Source organism: Gekko japonicus, unplaced genomic scaffold, assembly GCF_001447785.1.
Source record: "Gekko japonicus isolate JY-2015 unplaced genomic scaffold, Gekko_japonicus_V1.1 scaffold196, whole genome shotgun sequence".
Classification (NCBI taxonomy): domain Eukaryota; kingdom Metazoa; phylum Chordata; class Lepidosauria; order Squamata; family Gekkonidae; genus Gekko; species Gekko japonicus.
Window position 1 is genome coordinate 241,005 of NW_015173129.1, and position 14,264 is coordinate 255,268.

Sequence of the window (14,264 nt, forward strand, 5' to 3'; positions counted from 1 at the left end):
ATGGGGGTGGGGGGGGGGGCTCGTAATAATTTCCCCATTCGGGATTGACCATGTCTGCATAATGCGAAGAGGTTCACCAGTCCCCTCTTCCTAACCGATTCGAGGGACGAGGACTCCTGAAATGCAACCAAAGTCATCTTTGAATCGCCTGGCAGGCTCAGCCTGTGGTACTATCTCTGTCTTTTTTTGTCTTCATGCCGATGGGACAGGTTGAAGCAGAGGCCGAGCAGATCCATTCGGGGGTGCGGCTCTTGCAAGCAGAACGGGAGAAGATGCAAATGGAGATGAGTCACAAGAGGGCCCGGATCGAGCTGGAGAAACAAGCGACCACGCACGCGAGGAATTACGAGGTGAGCGTGGTAGTGGAACGAGGCTTAGAGGGTTGGCGGCTCTGCTCCCCCATGAGACCCTGTGTGGTTTTCTTTGCGTGATCGATCTTGTGGCGATCTCACCAGAGACACCACAGAGTAAGCCAGGGAACATACAATTTGGACTCTTTGAGATGGATTTGAACGTCATTGAACCGACTAAGCGTTTTGTCTCAGATCAGGGTTGTGTAAGTTCAGATTCCGACTGTTGCGGCACTCACTTGGGTACTTAGGATAAGTGGCCGCCTCTCGCCTGGGCCTGCCTCACAGGGAGTTGTGAGGACGCAAGGGGAGACTCACACGTACAGGTAACATTTTCACCCTGTTTCCGTGGACAAGAGGGCAGGGTCTAAATGTAATTAAAGTAAAGCAGGAGTCCAACGATGTCTTAAAAAACTAACGAAATTGATTCCAGTCAAAGGTCACTTCACCAGATGCCTGAAGGGTTACATCCTTTAGGCCAGGGGTCCTCCACCTTTTTGAACCCATGGGAACCGTTGCCCCGTGGCCTTCCCCTCAGCGGGTCAGATCTGTATTACTATCTTGGAACTCCAATTTGAAATAAACCTTATCTGTTGAGGCACTGATTAGCATATTAGCGGTTCGAAAGTTTAAATTGCAAGTAGATAAATGGGTAAAGGTAAAGGTTCCCTTGCTCGAAAGCCAGTCGAATCCGACTCTAGGATTGCGGTGCTCATCTCCGTTTCAAAGCCGAAGAGCCAGCGCTGTCCGAAGATGTTTCCGTGGTCATGTGGCCGGCATGACTAAACACCAAGGTGCACGGAACGCTGTTACCTTCCCACCAAAGTGGTCCCTATTTATCTACTTGCAATGTCTTGCTTTCGAACTGCTAGGTTGGCAGGAGTTGGAACTAGAGACGGGAGCTCACTCCGTCTTGCGGCACCCGGGTCTCGAACTGCTGAACTACTGACCTTCCACAGCCTGCAGTTCAGCGTCTTAACCACTTGAGCCACCACAGCTCCACAGATAAATGGGTACCTACCCTTAGAAGGGTAGGGGGTACCCTCCTCCAGCGATGGCGGTGGCAACGGTGGTGTGGTGGTGCGGTGCGGCGATCCCTGGTGGCCGATGGAACAACAGCGTCCAGCACTCGGCGTCCGTCGCTCGGCGACAGTGGAGGTGGAGCGACGAAGGAGCACACGGCAGTGTGAGCGGCACAGGCGCAGCGGAGCCGATATGGACACAGCTGGGCCGAGGCTACCGCGGGCCGTGCGCCGGAAGATCGAAGCTGAGAAGGACTGGCCGCGGATGCGCGCCAACCCCAGTGGACCGCCGAGGAAAGAGAGCCGAGAACAGCGAACCCACCCGGGTGTCGGTAGGCAGCCCCACCCCTTGTAATATGTGGCCATAGAATTAGGAGTAATCTGCACTTGCAGCACAATTGTAAACCGCTCTGAGACCGTCGGGTCTGAGCGGTATAGAAGCCGAATGTTAAATAAATAAATAAAAATAGGAATGTTGTTGTATTTTATCGGATGTATTTTGATTGGTTTTAATTGTTTGTATATTGTGCTTTGATGGAACCCGTCCTGAGCCGGCTATGTGGGGAGAGTGGGATACAAATCTAACAAAATAAATAAATAAATGCTGACCCCAGGTGGTGGGTGCAAAATCACTGCCGCAGGAGGTGGAGCCAAACACAGAATGGCTGCTGCAGGAGCCAATCACATAGAGGAAGCCCAAGTGCAGGGGGGAAAGGGATAATCTTGAACATACACTGGGAAAGAGGAGTGAGAGAGAATAAAAGAAACGCTGTGGTGGCAGCTGCCACTGACACAATGTTATTTGAAACTGCCCAGCCAATGAAATCTGTAATGGCCAGTCAGAAGCCCTGGTAGGCAAGAGCCTCACTTGGCCACGCCCACTTTCTAAAAATACTTGGTGGGTGGCGGCATGTTGGGAATCCCTGCATAAGGCAGATGTAGGTACACTTTTTAAAAGCTTTATGCATGTGCGTAGTGGATGTGCCCTTCATGCATATGATGAAGGGGTGTCTGACTCACGGACATTTTCGGTGCTCTAAATTTTGTTCATCTTTAAGGTGCCACCGAACCTCCCGGCTGCTGGTATTTCAAGGAGGTCTCCCATTCCAATCCAAATACTTGCCAGGTCGACCCTGCTTAGCTTCCAAGATCTGATGAGATCGGGCTTGTCTAATGTGCAGGTGTTTCTTGAGACTCCTAGACCCTGCTCCAAGAGCTCTAGTGACAGCTGGCACGATGGTCACTTCCTTTTCCCAGAGGTGCTCTAACTCTATTCGTGGGTCTTGGTATGTTGCAATCTTCTCCTGTTCTTTCTTTTCTGTTTTGCTGTCTCCTGGGATTGCAATTTCCGCAGAACAGAAATAGTAATAATAATAACTATTAATACTTTTTTGAATTTTAATAATTTTTATTAAATAAATATAAAACAAGATACACAGAATCCCAAATAATACAAACTATTTAACATTAATAATATTCTTGATATTCTATTCAGTATATCTATCGAAACTTAACTAATTAAAACTCTTAACATGTTTTCTAATAATGCAGTTGGGTTAGCAACTATCTTGTATAAATGTAAGAATTTGAGTTCAACTAGCTAGTATTTATTGATCAAAATTAAAACATACTCTAGAGACAGTCATGTCACGAGAGCCAGTCTGGTGTTGTGGTTAAGTGCGCAGACTCTAATCTGGGAGAACCGGGTTTGATTCCCCACTCCTCCACTTGCACCTGGCTGGATGACCTTGGGCAAGCCGTAGTTCTGACAAGAGCTGTTCTTGAAAAAGAGCAGTTTCAGTCAAGAGCTCTCTCAGCCCCACCTCCCTCACAGAGTGTCTGTTGTGGGGAGGGGGAGGGGAAAGGAGTTTGTAAGCTGCTCTGAGACACCTTTGGGTAGTGAAGGGCGGGGTATAAATCCAGTCTCCTCCTCCTCCTCCTCTTCTTCTTCTTCATCTGAATAAACACTTCAGATGAAACTAAATAATCAGGAATAATTCCATTCGGTGCCATGTAATTTATGACCAGAAACCATTTTTCAGCAAAAACTGATTGATAGTTTTTATGTTCAAGTTGTAATAGTCTCTTTGTAATTTTTTCTAAAATATAGCTGTCCCATATCTTAGACATCCATAACGAAACTGAAGGCGCCAATTTGTTCTTCCACTTTGAAGCTATCGCTTTGCGGCAGTTAATAATGCGACAGTCAAAGTCTTTTGTATTTGTGGAATTGGAGTATCTTCCCATAGATTAAGCAGTATTAGCTCAGGTTGTAAAGGGAGTGAATAACCTGTTATTGATAGAATCAATTTCAATACCTTTTGCCAAAATTCAGCAATATAATAACACGACCACCAAGAATACTATTATTAATGCTATTATTAATACTTTTATGCCACTTTTCGACCCAACCAAGGTCCACAAGGCAGTGAACATTAAAAAAAAAATTAAGACATTTGAGCAATTAAAAACACAGATAAAACGATGAAATAATAAAATTAGAAACTCATAAAGAACACTGGGAGCAGGGCCAGTAGTTGTTGGGGGTATAAGCCAAAGTCTTCACCTGCTGATGAAGGACACTGATGGAGGGAGACGGGCGAATCATCCCGGGGAGGGAGTTCCAAAGTTTTGGTGCCATGACTGGGGAGATCCTTTCTCGGGTTGCCAACTGAAACAGGGCCTCTGAAGATCACTGGCGTTTATGGGTTATGTGTAGGGGTCATTTCCTGCGGGAGCTCACAGGAGCGGAGCTCCAGCAGTAAGGAGCCCAGGGGGCGGGCACATGCAACAAGCCCCGCCCCCCACACTTCCGGTGATGTCAGGGGGCGTGGCATATGCAAATATGTTATGCTAATGAGTTGTGCTAATGAGCTCCTGCACGTCGTTTTCTACGAAATGACCCCTGGTTATGTGTGCATGTATATCACCTTGCCAACAAAAGTCCTTATGGTCAAAGCAATGGTATTCCCAATAGTAATGTATGGCTGTGAGCGCTGGACTATAGGGAAGGCCGAGCGCTAAAGAATAGATTCTTTTGAATTATGGTGCTGGAGAAGACCCTTGAGAGTCCCCTGGACTGCGAGGAGATTGAATCAGTCAATCCTAAAGGAAATTAACCCTGACTGTTCCCTGGAAGGCCAGATACTGAAGCTGAAGCTCAAACCCTTTGGCCACCAAAGGAGAAGGGAGCACTCACTGGAGAAGACCCTAAGGCTGGGATAGACTGGAGGCAAAAGAAGAAGGGGACGGCAAAGGATGAGATGGTTGGACAGTGTTACCGATGCAACAAACATGAAATTAAGCAAACTCCGGAGCACGGCGGAAGACAGGAGGGCCTGGCGTGATGTGGTCCATGGGGTCGCGAAGAGTTGGACTCGACTGTGCGACTGAACAACAGAAATGTGTATAATATGTTGTCGAAGGCTTTCATGGCTGGAGTTCTTTAGCTGTTGTAGATTTTCCAGGCTGTACGGCCATGGCGTTGGCATTGTAGGACCTGACGTTTCACCAGTAGCTGTGACTGGCATCCTCCGAGGTATAAGACAGAAATCTTTTTGTGTTATATCTCTAAGGATGCCAGTCACAGCTACTGGCGAAACGTCAGGTCCTACAATGCCAAGACCACGGCCGTACAACCTGGAAAATCTAGAACCGCTAACAACATGTATAATTTAAATGTATAGACCGCCCTACCCCTGAATACACATGGCTCAGGGCGGTAAACAACATAACGATGAAAATGTTCATGGTTAATAGGACAACTCAAAAAAAATATATAGATAAATACATTCTCCGACGGCGTTAAGACTTCGAATTCCAATTGTGTCACTGCCCCATGGAAAGGAGTGCCATTAACATGGTAACTTTCGCTATCCTCAATTGGAAGCCTGGCAAAACATCTCTGCCTTGCAAGTCCGGCAGAACTGGATTAGGTCCCGCAGGGCATGGATGTTATTTGGCAGAGAGGGTTAACTGAATTTCTGTAACAAAGTAAAAGGCAAGTCTCTGGTGTGGTTGGGAAAAGTGAGTGCAAGAGATTCCGAGCGGCACCCTGAGTAAATGTGCTTTTTTGAGGATTACGGCTCTTGTCAGCCGAACCCAAAATTTAGCTGAGTCAGTCATGGAAACGCTTCAAGCCCCGGCACAAAAGAGGGAGCCGAGCTAAGCCAACAGTGTGGTAATTAGCCGGCTCGGATTCTGCCTTTCAGGAAGTCATGTGGATAAAGTTTTTTTTAAAAGGAATCTTTGGCTGTTTTGCATAATCCTTGCTTAGTATGTAAATCCGTGGCTTGTTTTGCTTTGATTAGCAGAGCAATTTACTGCACCGTTTCCAATAAGCGCTAATCGATTCGAGTCGGGAGGAAACGGAAGCCGGGCTGGAAATGCTTTTTTGGAGTTTCAAAAGGCGGGGAAAATGGGTTTCTACTGTCATGTGCATCGGTAATCACTTGCCCGATATACTGGGGAGCCAAAATCTATAGGCGAGTTAAAATATAACTGGCCTGCAGCCAGAAATCTTGTCGCGGTGGCCCAGAGAGGAGGTTTAGAAATACCTTTTAAGATGTTTCATTTTCAACTTGCGTATGAAGCAGCACCAAGAACCCAAGTGCTTGAATGTTTGCACTCGTTAACTCGAATACCGAGAGCCTGCGTATTCAGGGAAATGGAACCTCCATGTTCAGAGACAGTCAACCTCTGAATACGAGTTCTAGGAGCCAACATCAGAGGAAGCCTTCGGCCTCTATGCCAGTTTGTTTGGCCCTCCAGGTCAACTGGTTGGCCACTGAGTGAAACAATGCAGGAGTCGATGGACCGCTGGTCTGATCCAGCAGGGGTCTTCTTATGTTCTCATCAGGGGAATGCCTCGGCCTCCGTGCCCTGTTGTTGGCCCTCCAGAGGAACTGGTTGGCCCCTGTGTGAGAGAGGATGCTGGACTAGATGGACCACTGGTCTGATCCAGCAGGGCTCCTCTTATGTTCTTATGCTTAGATGGATCACTGGTCTGATCCAGCAGGGCTCTTTTTATGTTTTTCTCAGCCTACATGCCCTGTTGTTGAACCTCCAGAGGAGCCGGTTGGCATCTGTGTGAGATAGAATGCTGGACAAAGCAGACCACTGGTCTGATCCAGCAGGGCTCTTCTTACGTTCTTCTCAGGGGAAGGCTTCGGCCTTTATGTCCTGTTGTTGCCCCTCCAGAGCAACTGGTTGACCACTGTGTGAGACAGGATGCTGGACTAAGATGGACCCCTGGTCTGATCCAGCAGGGCTCTTCTGATGTTGTAATGAGAGCAAGCGTCCATTCTTACCCAACCCTCCCGAAAATTCAGTTTGCTTCTTTCATTTATTAAATGAAAGTGGGAAATCCAGGGAAGGGGATGGAAGATTGTGGAGGCATTTTCAACCCTAGAATGCGGTGTTGCAGTGGTGTAAAGGTAAAGGTTCCCTTGCTCGAAAGCCAGTCGAATCCGACTCTAGGGTTGCGGTGCTCATCTTTGTTTCCAAGCCGAAGAGCCAGCGCTGTCCGAAGACATTTCCATGGTCATGTGGCCGGCATGACTAAACACCAAGGCGCACAGAACGCTGTTACCTTCCCATTGAAGTGGTACCTATTTATCTACTTGCAATTTCTTGCTTTCGAACTGCTAGGTTGGCAGGAGCTGGAACTAGAGAAGGGAGCTCACTCCGTCATGCGGCACACTCGGGTCTTGAACTACTGAACTACCAACCTTCCATAGCCTGCAGTTTAGCGTCTTAACCGCTTGAGCCACCGCAGCTGTGCAGTGGAACATCACGTAATTAGAGCAAGTTTTTCTAGTACCATAGGAAATCTGGTGAATTCAGTGCCAGGAACATTATGTAAGTTACACTTCCTCTCTAGTTTGAAGGAGGTTTTCAGGGTTTTCTCTTTATTTTCATTTGAAATCCCTTAAAGTCCATCCCTCTGACTGGAAGTTTAAAAACACAGATAGAGAAGGTAGAATTGCTGTTCTCTATATGTCCCCCCCCCCTTAAGTTTCCGTCACTTGGCCAATTTCACTCAGCCGTAAACCCTCCCAAAGAAATGGCAGAAGAGCCACTGTCACCAGAAATTGGGTAAAAAAGTATTACGGATTATAGAAAGTTGGAAATTGTGGTAAAGCTGGAGATTGTGGTATAGCAGGGGTCTCCATGCTCTTTCAGCTCCATGGGCACCTTTGGAATTTTGACATAGTGTGGTGGGTGCAGCCTCAAAATGGCTGCCCCAAGAGGTAGAGCCAGCCACAGCATGCTGCCAAACCACGATCTTTTTTTTTTTTTTAAATCTACACAGCCAATCAGAAGCCTTGCTGGGCAAAAGACTCACCTGGCCCTGCTGACTTTCTAAAAACAGACGGCGTGCTGGGAACGGTTTAAACTGCTCCGGCCCTGATGCGATCTTTTTTAACCTGGTGCAGGTCTTTTTTAACCTGATGGAGGTCTTTTTTAACCTGGAGAATCGCGATCACACTCACCTCCTTGCTCCAGATCACTGCGCAGCCACATTGCTCCCCGCCGTCCACATGTGGGAGCGTGCTTCGCTGCTGTTTTTCTCTCTCTCAGTTCGGGCATGCGCACAATCAGCCATCTGTAGAACTCAAATGTTCATGCCTGCGCAGAACAGTGATTTCCACTTCAACCCGACTGCTGTAACACTTTCCTTTAAACTTTAAAGGAACATTTCCCTTTAAACGTTTACCCCGAAAATGGCCTCCATGAGATCTTGAAGTTGTCTAAACACTAAAACTAGGCACTGTTTAAACATTGTTTTTAATAACGCGGTGGCAGCACACCGCCAACTTTTTTTTTAAAATGGTGGGCGAAAAGCGGAATCCTCGGGCAGCTTTCGAGCAGGGAGGGGGTTTAAACCGGAAGTGACTTGACACCGGAGGAGCGATCACACTGGGGGAAAATGTGGCTGGAACTGGAGAATCAGGAAAATCAAAATACTCTGGGTTAAAGCAGTTTTGAGCCGGAAAGTGATGGCTGGGAATGGGAGGCAAGATGTTGACTGTGTGATCGTGCAGATAAAATCCATTTCTGAGGCGGGCCGAAAGCGGACTAAACGGCCCGTCTGACTGCACCCTCAGTGGGCATCGGAAATGTTGGAAGCAACGGTGCAAACTGTGTGGGGCTTGTACCAGGGGCTACAGACCAGAAAAGGTTGAGCTAGATATTCTGCTGTCTTCATTTTTTGGTTTTGTTTTTTAATTACATTTTAATTAATTTATTTATTTGTTCGATATTTAACCCTCCCTCTCTCCCCAGAAGCTGACTTAGGGTGGGTTACAACACAGGTAAAATAATATATAATAGACGTATAATACAAGGTTAAAATATAAATATAGTCAGGGCTTTTTTGGGGGGGGGGGAACTGGTGCTGGAACTCTCAAGAGGGGAATGAAGTTTTCAATTTGTATACTGAAAACTCACAAACTTTTAAACATTTCTGAAAGAATTTTGTTGGAGAGGTTCCGGAACTCCGTTCTGGCACGTTCCCCCAGAAAAAGAGCCCTGGATAAAATACCGATACAAAACATTCCTAACCATTACTGAGTCATAACTAAGACATTCAGTGGCATCTGCTACACATATCTAATTGTGGTAGCTGTGGATGGAACGATAAAGTGCAAATAGGTGGGTGAGGGGAGGCCCTTAAGGGATGAGTTGCCGCCGCCTCAACGCTAGGCCTGGCGGAACATCTCCGATTTACAGGCCCTGCGGAACTGCATTAAATCCCCTTTTCTCCCCTTTCTCTAGCGGGAGGCTGACCGTAACCAAGATCTCCAGAAGCAGATCAGGCAGTGTCAGGAGAGGGAAAAGGAGGCCGAGAATAAGCTTAAAGAGCAAATCGAGATCAACAGGGCATGCCAGAAGAGCATGGAGTCCCTGAACCAGAAGCTGCAGGAGAAGGCGAACCAGCTGGCCGAAGCTAATGAGGTAAGCTGTTGATGTAGCCTCTGGGCAGCTTTGGCATCAATAGGTATGGTTTATTTTTGTTACTTATGTATGTATTCGCTTCATTTATGCCCTGGTTGTCCGTCCCCCCCCGGTGGGGACCCAAACCGTATTGCATCATTCTTTGTTCCTCCGTTTTATTCTCACAACAACCCTGTGAGGTATCAAACGCTGTCTCTAGTTTGCCACGATGTCTGGGGGATGGGAAATCCCTGGGGGTTAGTTTGAGTGTTCAAGCATGTGAACTGTGGGGTTGTAGAAGCGACAACTCTTCCTGCTGGATTCCAGGGACGACCTTGAAGTCAAAGCTGAAGTCCCCCTGAATTCCAGGGACGACCTTGAAGTCAAAGCTGTGCTTCTCTCGCTTTCATGGATAAGGGAGCCATTTATTCCCAAGGGTTAGACACGTGAAATTTAGGCGGGAGTTTGGCAATGTGCGATTGGTGCACTTTTGTTTGAACTGTCTATAGCTATGGAATTTCCCGCGTGAACCTCAGTCCTGACACGGTACCGTTCCACCTGGACCATGCAGATATCTCAATAAACAAATCACTGCCAAGGACAGTGTTGTTGAGAGTCTCTTGACCAAGGTTCTGACATGAGGTAGGTTAGGCTGTGAGAGACCATGGCTGGCCCGAGGTCACCCAGCAAACTTCAGGGAGCAGTGTGGGGCTTCCAGCCTGGGTTTCCCGGATCCTAGTTTGACATAGGGTTGCTAAGTCTATTTTCGCCGGGAGCGGGGGGCTCCCGGCCGGCGTCTTGTGCGCGTCACCCGGAAGTGACGGGAGGACGCCAGGCACGTTGGGGGCGGGGCCACGGCCATACAAGGGAAAACCCTATGGTGCGTGTGCCTGGTGCCAAATGCACAGTTGCTGTATTAGAACATCTTCCACGTGCACATCGGGGTGGAGTTCCCCCCGGGGCCCGATCCGGCGCCGCCGGGAAATGGGGCTCTGGGGCGGGAGTTTCCCCACCCCCCAAGCGGATTTGGGATCCCTAGTTTGACACTCTGAACGGGATTGGGGTGGAGAGGCCAACAAGAGCTGTTCAGAAAAGGAACCCAAAACTCACATTGCGACTGGAAACCATCAAGATGGTTGAGGTAGGGAAGGGCTTAATAATGTGAAAAAGGGTATAGGAAGTGGTGGGTATTTCCTTTTTTTTGGCCCCCCGCAGGGGAGTTTTTTATTTGCATTTTCTAAAAACTACAACAAAATTAGGGAGGGGATCTACAACTATGGGAGAAAGTAAAGAAAACCCAGTTTGTTGTAGTGGTTAAGTGCGCGGACTCTAATCTGGGAGAACCGGGTTTGATTCCCCACTCCTCCACTTGCACCTGCTGATGTGACCTTGGGTCAGTCACAAGCTCTGGCACAGCTGTCCTTGAAAAAGAGCAGTTTGTGTCAGAGCTCTCTCAGCCCCACCCACCTCACAGGGTGTCTGTTGTGGGGAGGGGAAGGGAGAGGAGTTTGTAAGCCGCTCTGAGACTCCAAGTGAAAGGGCGGGGTATAAATCCAATTTCTTCTTCTTCTTCTCTAAAAACCCAAGAGTTGGAGGTCATACATTGCTTATAAAAGTATTAGCTTAACAATATAAAAATTGCTTTTCTTGACATTGAGAGTGGTCAGTCATCATCATCGATTATGTTAACAAACCATCAAATCTGACTATATAAAGAGCATTCCAGGATAATCGTTAATTCACTTAAACACAAGTTTCAGAGAGCAGTGGCATCTCATTTTACAATTATTTTTCCCTCCATTTAAAGCAAATTTATAATTATATTTCCCTCAGTAGGTGTAACACAGTCCATTTCTCTTCCCACGCTGTTATCTTCATTTGTCTTAAACATTTTCCCTGTGGAAACATTTTCCCTGTGTCTTGCTGGAGCTGGAACTGGTCCTCTCAGAACAAAGTTCCTTTTTCTTTTTCAAGGATTGTAATCCGCTTAAATTCTTGCCTTCAATCTTGGAGATCATTCCATTTGTTGCTTTTAAAATCCAAACTTGTGGAGAGTCTATCCGCCCTTTTGCCCGTCAGACTTATTTCGGGTATTTCCATGGCATACCCTTCGCTTACAGTTTTGCTTAGCGGTGGGTATTTCCGTAGTGTTGTCTGTTTACTGCCAGGAATAACTCTTTAATGTTTGCGTTTCTGAGAAATTCGGGAGCTCAGGAGGGCTCGAACTACAGGTGTGGCAGGAGTGTGAAACTGTAGCTAAAAACAGTTGTAGCTATGGAACATCACTGGATTCCTCTTTTTGGGTTGCAGTTTGGACACTTTCAGAGCCTGGTAATCTCTGCTGTAATCTGGCACTGAGTCTGTGGACCATCAAGAAAAATGTTGGCCTTTTGCCAAAATCCAAGATCAGTTGGTGCCTCTGAAAGAGGGGTCGTGCTAGCCTTTTTGAGCCTGTGGGCAAGTTTAGAATTCAGAAACAAGGTGGTATGTTCAGCCACAAAATGGCTGCCTCAGGTGGAAGAGTCAGGCACAAAATGGCTTCCACAGGAAGTGGAGCCTGTCACAGGAGGCCCAAGTGCAAGGAATGAGAGGAGTAATAATAATTCTTTAAAAACTGGGAAAAAGGAACACCAGAGAATTAAAAAAAAAGCATTACTGTGGTAGCAGCTGCTGCCAAAGCAACGTCACTTCAACCAGCTCTCCAGTGGCCAATCAGAAGCCCTGCTAGGCAGGAGCCCCGCCTGACCCCATCGACTATCTAAAACTCTTAATGGGTGCCCAGAAACGTGTTGGAAGGCTCCCTTGGTGCCCACGGATGCCACGTTGGGGACCCCCTACTCTAGAGTGTTAACAGAAGAAGCGGTCCTCTTGTCCGTGAGGGTGACTGATAACTAGTTTGTTGATGAGCAAACGGAGGCCCAATGACCTCTCCAGTTTGCACATAACCTAGTTCAGGTAACTCTGACTTGTACTGCCATCTTGAAACTGTAGTGCTCTCATTGTTCCTTGCCTGTGGGAGAATGAATCAGCTGCAGTTTCCACTGTTGGAGGCTATATTTTTATGGCGTGGGTGGGTCCGTTTGCACCCTCCTGACAAATCCTTTGTTTGGACAGGAGCACCATTTTTGAACGTTGCTGTTTGGATTTACTTGACCAAGATGGACAGCCGTGTTAGTCTGTCTGGGGCTGTACAAAGAGCAAGAGTCCAGTAGTATCTTCAAGACTAACCAGATATGTGGGGAGGCGTGAGCTTTTGTGAGTCACTGTTCACTTTCTCAGATCTGAAGACCCATGAAAGCTCATCCCCTGCCACAAATTTTGTTAATCTTTTAAGGTTCTCCTGGACGCTCGCTCTTTTCTACTGTATTTACTAGCTCAAGGTTCCTTGCTCAATGGCTGTGACAGATCAAAGAGGGCGGTTTTTACCTTTGTTCTGAGGTAGCTCTTTTTTCCCAAAAAGGAACCTGATTTATGTATTTCTCGCTTCCCCGCGCTGGCCAGCCAGAGTTTGATCTGAGCGGCTCGTCAGCTTTTGACGTTCCGCCTGAGGGTGTCTCTGAGCCTCTGCCGCTTCCTTTCTGTTTTCAGAACTCCACCGAGTTGAAGGCAAAGGTGTCCGAGTTGCAGCTGAAGTTATGGAAACAGGAGATGGAGATCAAGGACCGAGAGCTGGAGAAGCTAGAGATGACTGAACAGCTGGGGGCGCAACGCAAGTGAGTCGAGGATCAGTGGCTAGCTGGGAAATGAAGGCCTCGGAGGCTGGTGTTGTTCAGCAGAACTTTTTAAACAGCTTTTGATTTTTTTACTCTCCCCTTGTTCAAAGGGTTGCTTTGATCTAGATGCGCAGTGTTGGAAATTTGATGAACCAAAAATGGAAACCTCTCCCCAAAGTGGAATACTAGTTAACACCTCCCCCCCCTTCATCTAAATCCAAAACCTTCCTCTTTTCTCACCAGTGGGAGACTGAGAAATACGATGGGGACTAAAGACGGGGGGTTAGATTCATGCAGGTCTTTCAGTGGCTACCAGCCACAGTGACTACAGGGAATCTTGGAGGCCATAAGCTTCTGTATATCAGTGCCAGGAGGCAAAATCATGGGAAGGCCTCAGCCTCTGTGCCCTGCTGTTGGCCACCTAGAGTAACTGTGTGAGGCAAGATGCTGGACTAGATGGACCACTGGTCTGACCCAGCAGGGCTCTTCTGAGGTTCTTACGAAGGCCTCAGTCTCTATGCCCTGTTTTTGGCCCTCCAGAGGAACTGGCTGGCCCCTGTGTGAGACGGGATGCTGGACTAGATGGACCCTCACTGGTCTGACCCAGCAGGGCTCTTCTGAGGTTCTTACGAAGGCCTCAGCCTCTATGCCCTGTTGTTGTCCATCCAGAGGAACTGGTTGGCCACTGTGTGAGACGAGATGCTGGACTAGATGGACCATTGCTGTGATCCAGCAGGGCTCTCCTTTTGTTCTTATGAAGGCTAATTCAGTAAAGATAAGTCATATTTCCATTTCTAAAAGTGACAGTCCGGTAAGGCTTTTTTGGTCTTTAAATTTGCCCTCTTTCTTTCCTTAGTTTATGTCACAGGAATCTATAGGCACTTAGCCAAAAAATATGGAAATAACTGGCGATGCATAGAGCTGATGACTTTGGTTGGTTGGTTGCTTGCTTACCATGTGTTTTTTGGGCCTGTTCCCCCTTTTCTTTGGGAAGACCGCCACCCAAAAGGCAAGGATCCATCCTCTGTAAAGGCTAGAAGGCAGGGGAGGCGGAAGGTTCTCAGAGCCAGTTTGGTGTTGTGGTTAAGTGCGTGGACTCTAATCTGGGAGAACCGGGTTTGATTCCCCACTCCTCCACTTGCACCTGGCTGGATGACCTTGGGCAAACCATAGTTCTGGCACAGCTGTTCTTGAAAAAAGAGCGGTTTCTGTCAGGGATCTCTCAGGCCCATCTACCTCAC

General features: G+C 47.5%; 1 protein-coding gene across 1 annotated transcript in view; it reads left to right on the forward strand.

Annotated features, from left to right (window-relative positions):
• The window catches only part of MAD1L1 (MAD1 mitotic arrest deficient-like 1 (yeast)), a 760,935-nt gene that overhangs the window by 10,271 nt on the left and 736,400 nt on the right, over nt 1–14,264 (forward strand). Inside the window, exons 3-5 of the mRNA XM_015422082.1 lie at nt 210–350; nt 9,152–9,331; nt 12,899–13,023. Of these exons, the coding sequence (XP_015277568.1) occupies nt 210–350; nt 9,152–9,331; nt 12,899–13,023 (446 nt within the window). The remainder of the gene's footprint in view (nt 1–209; nt 351–9,151; nt 9,332–12,898; nt 13,024–14,264) is intronic.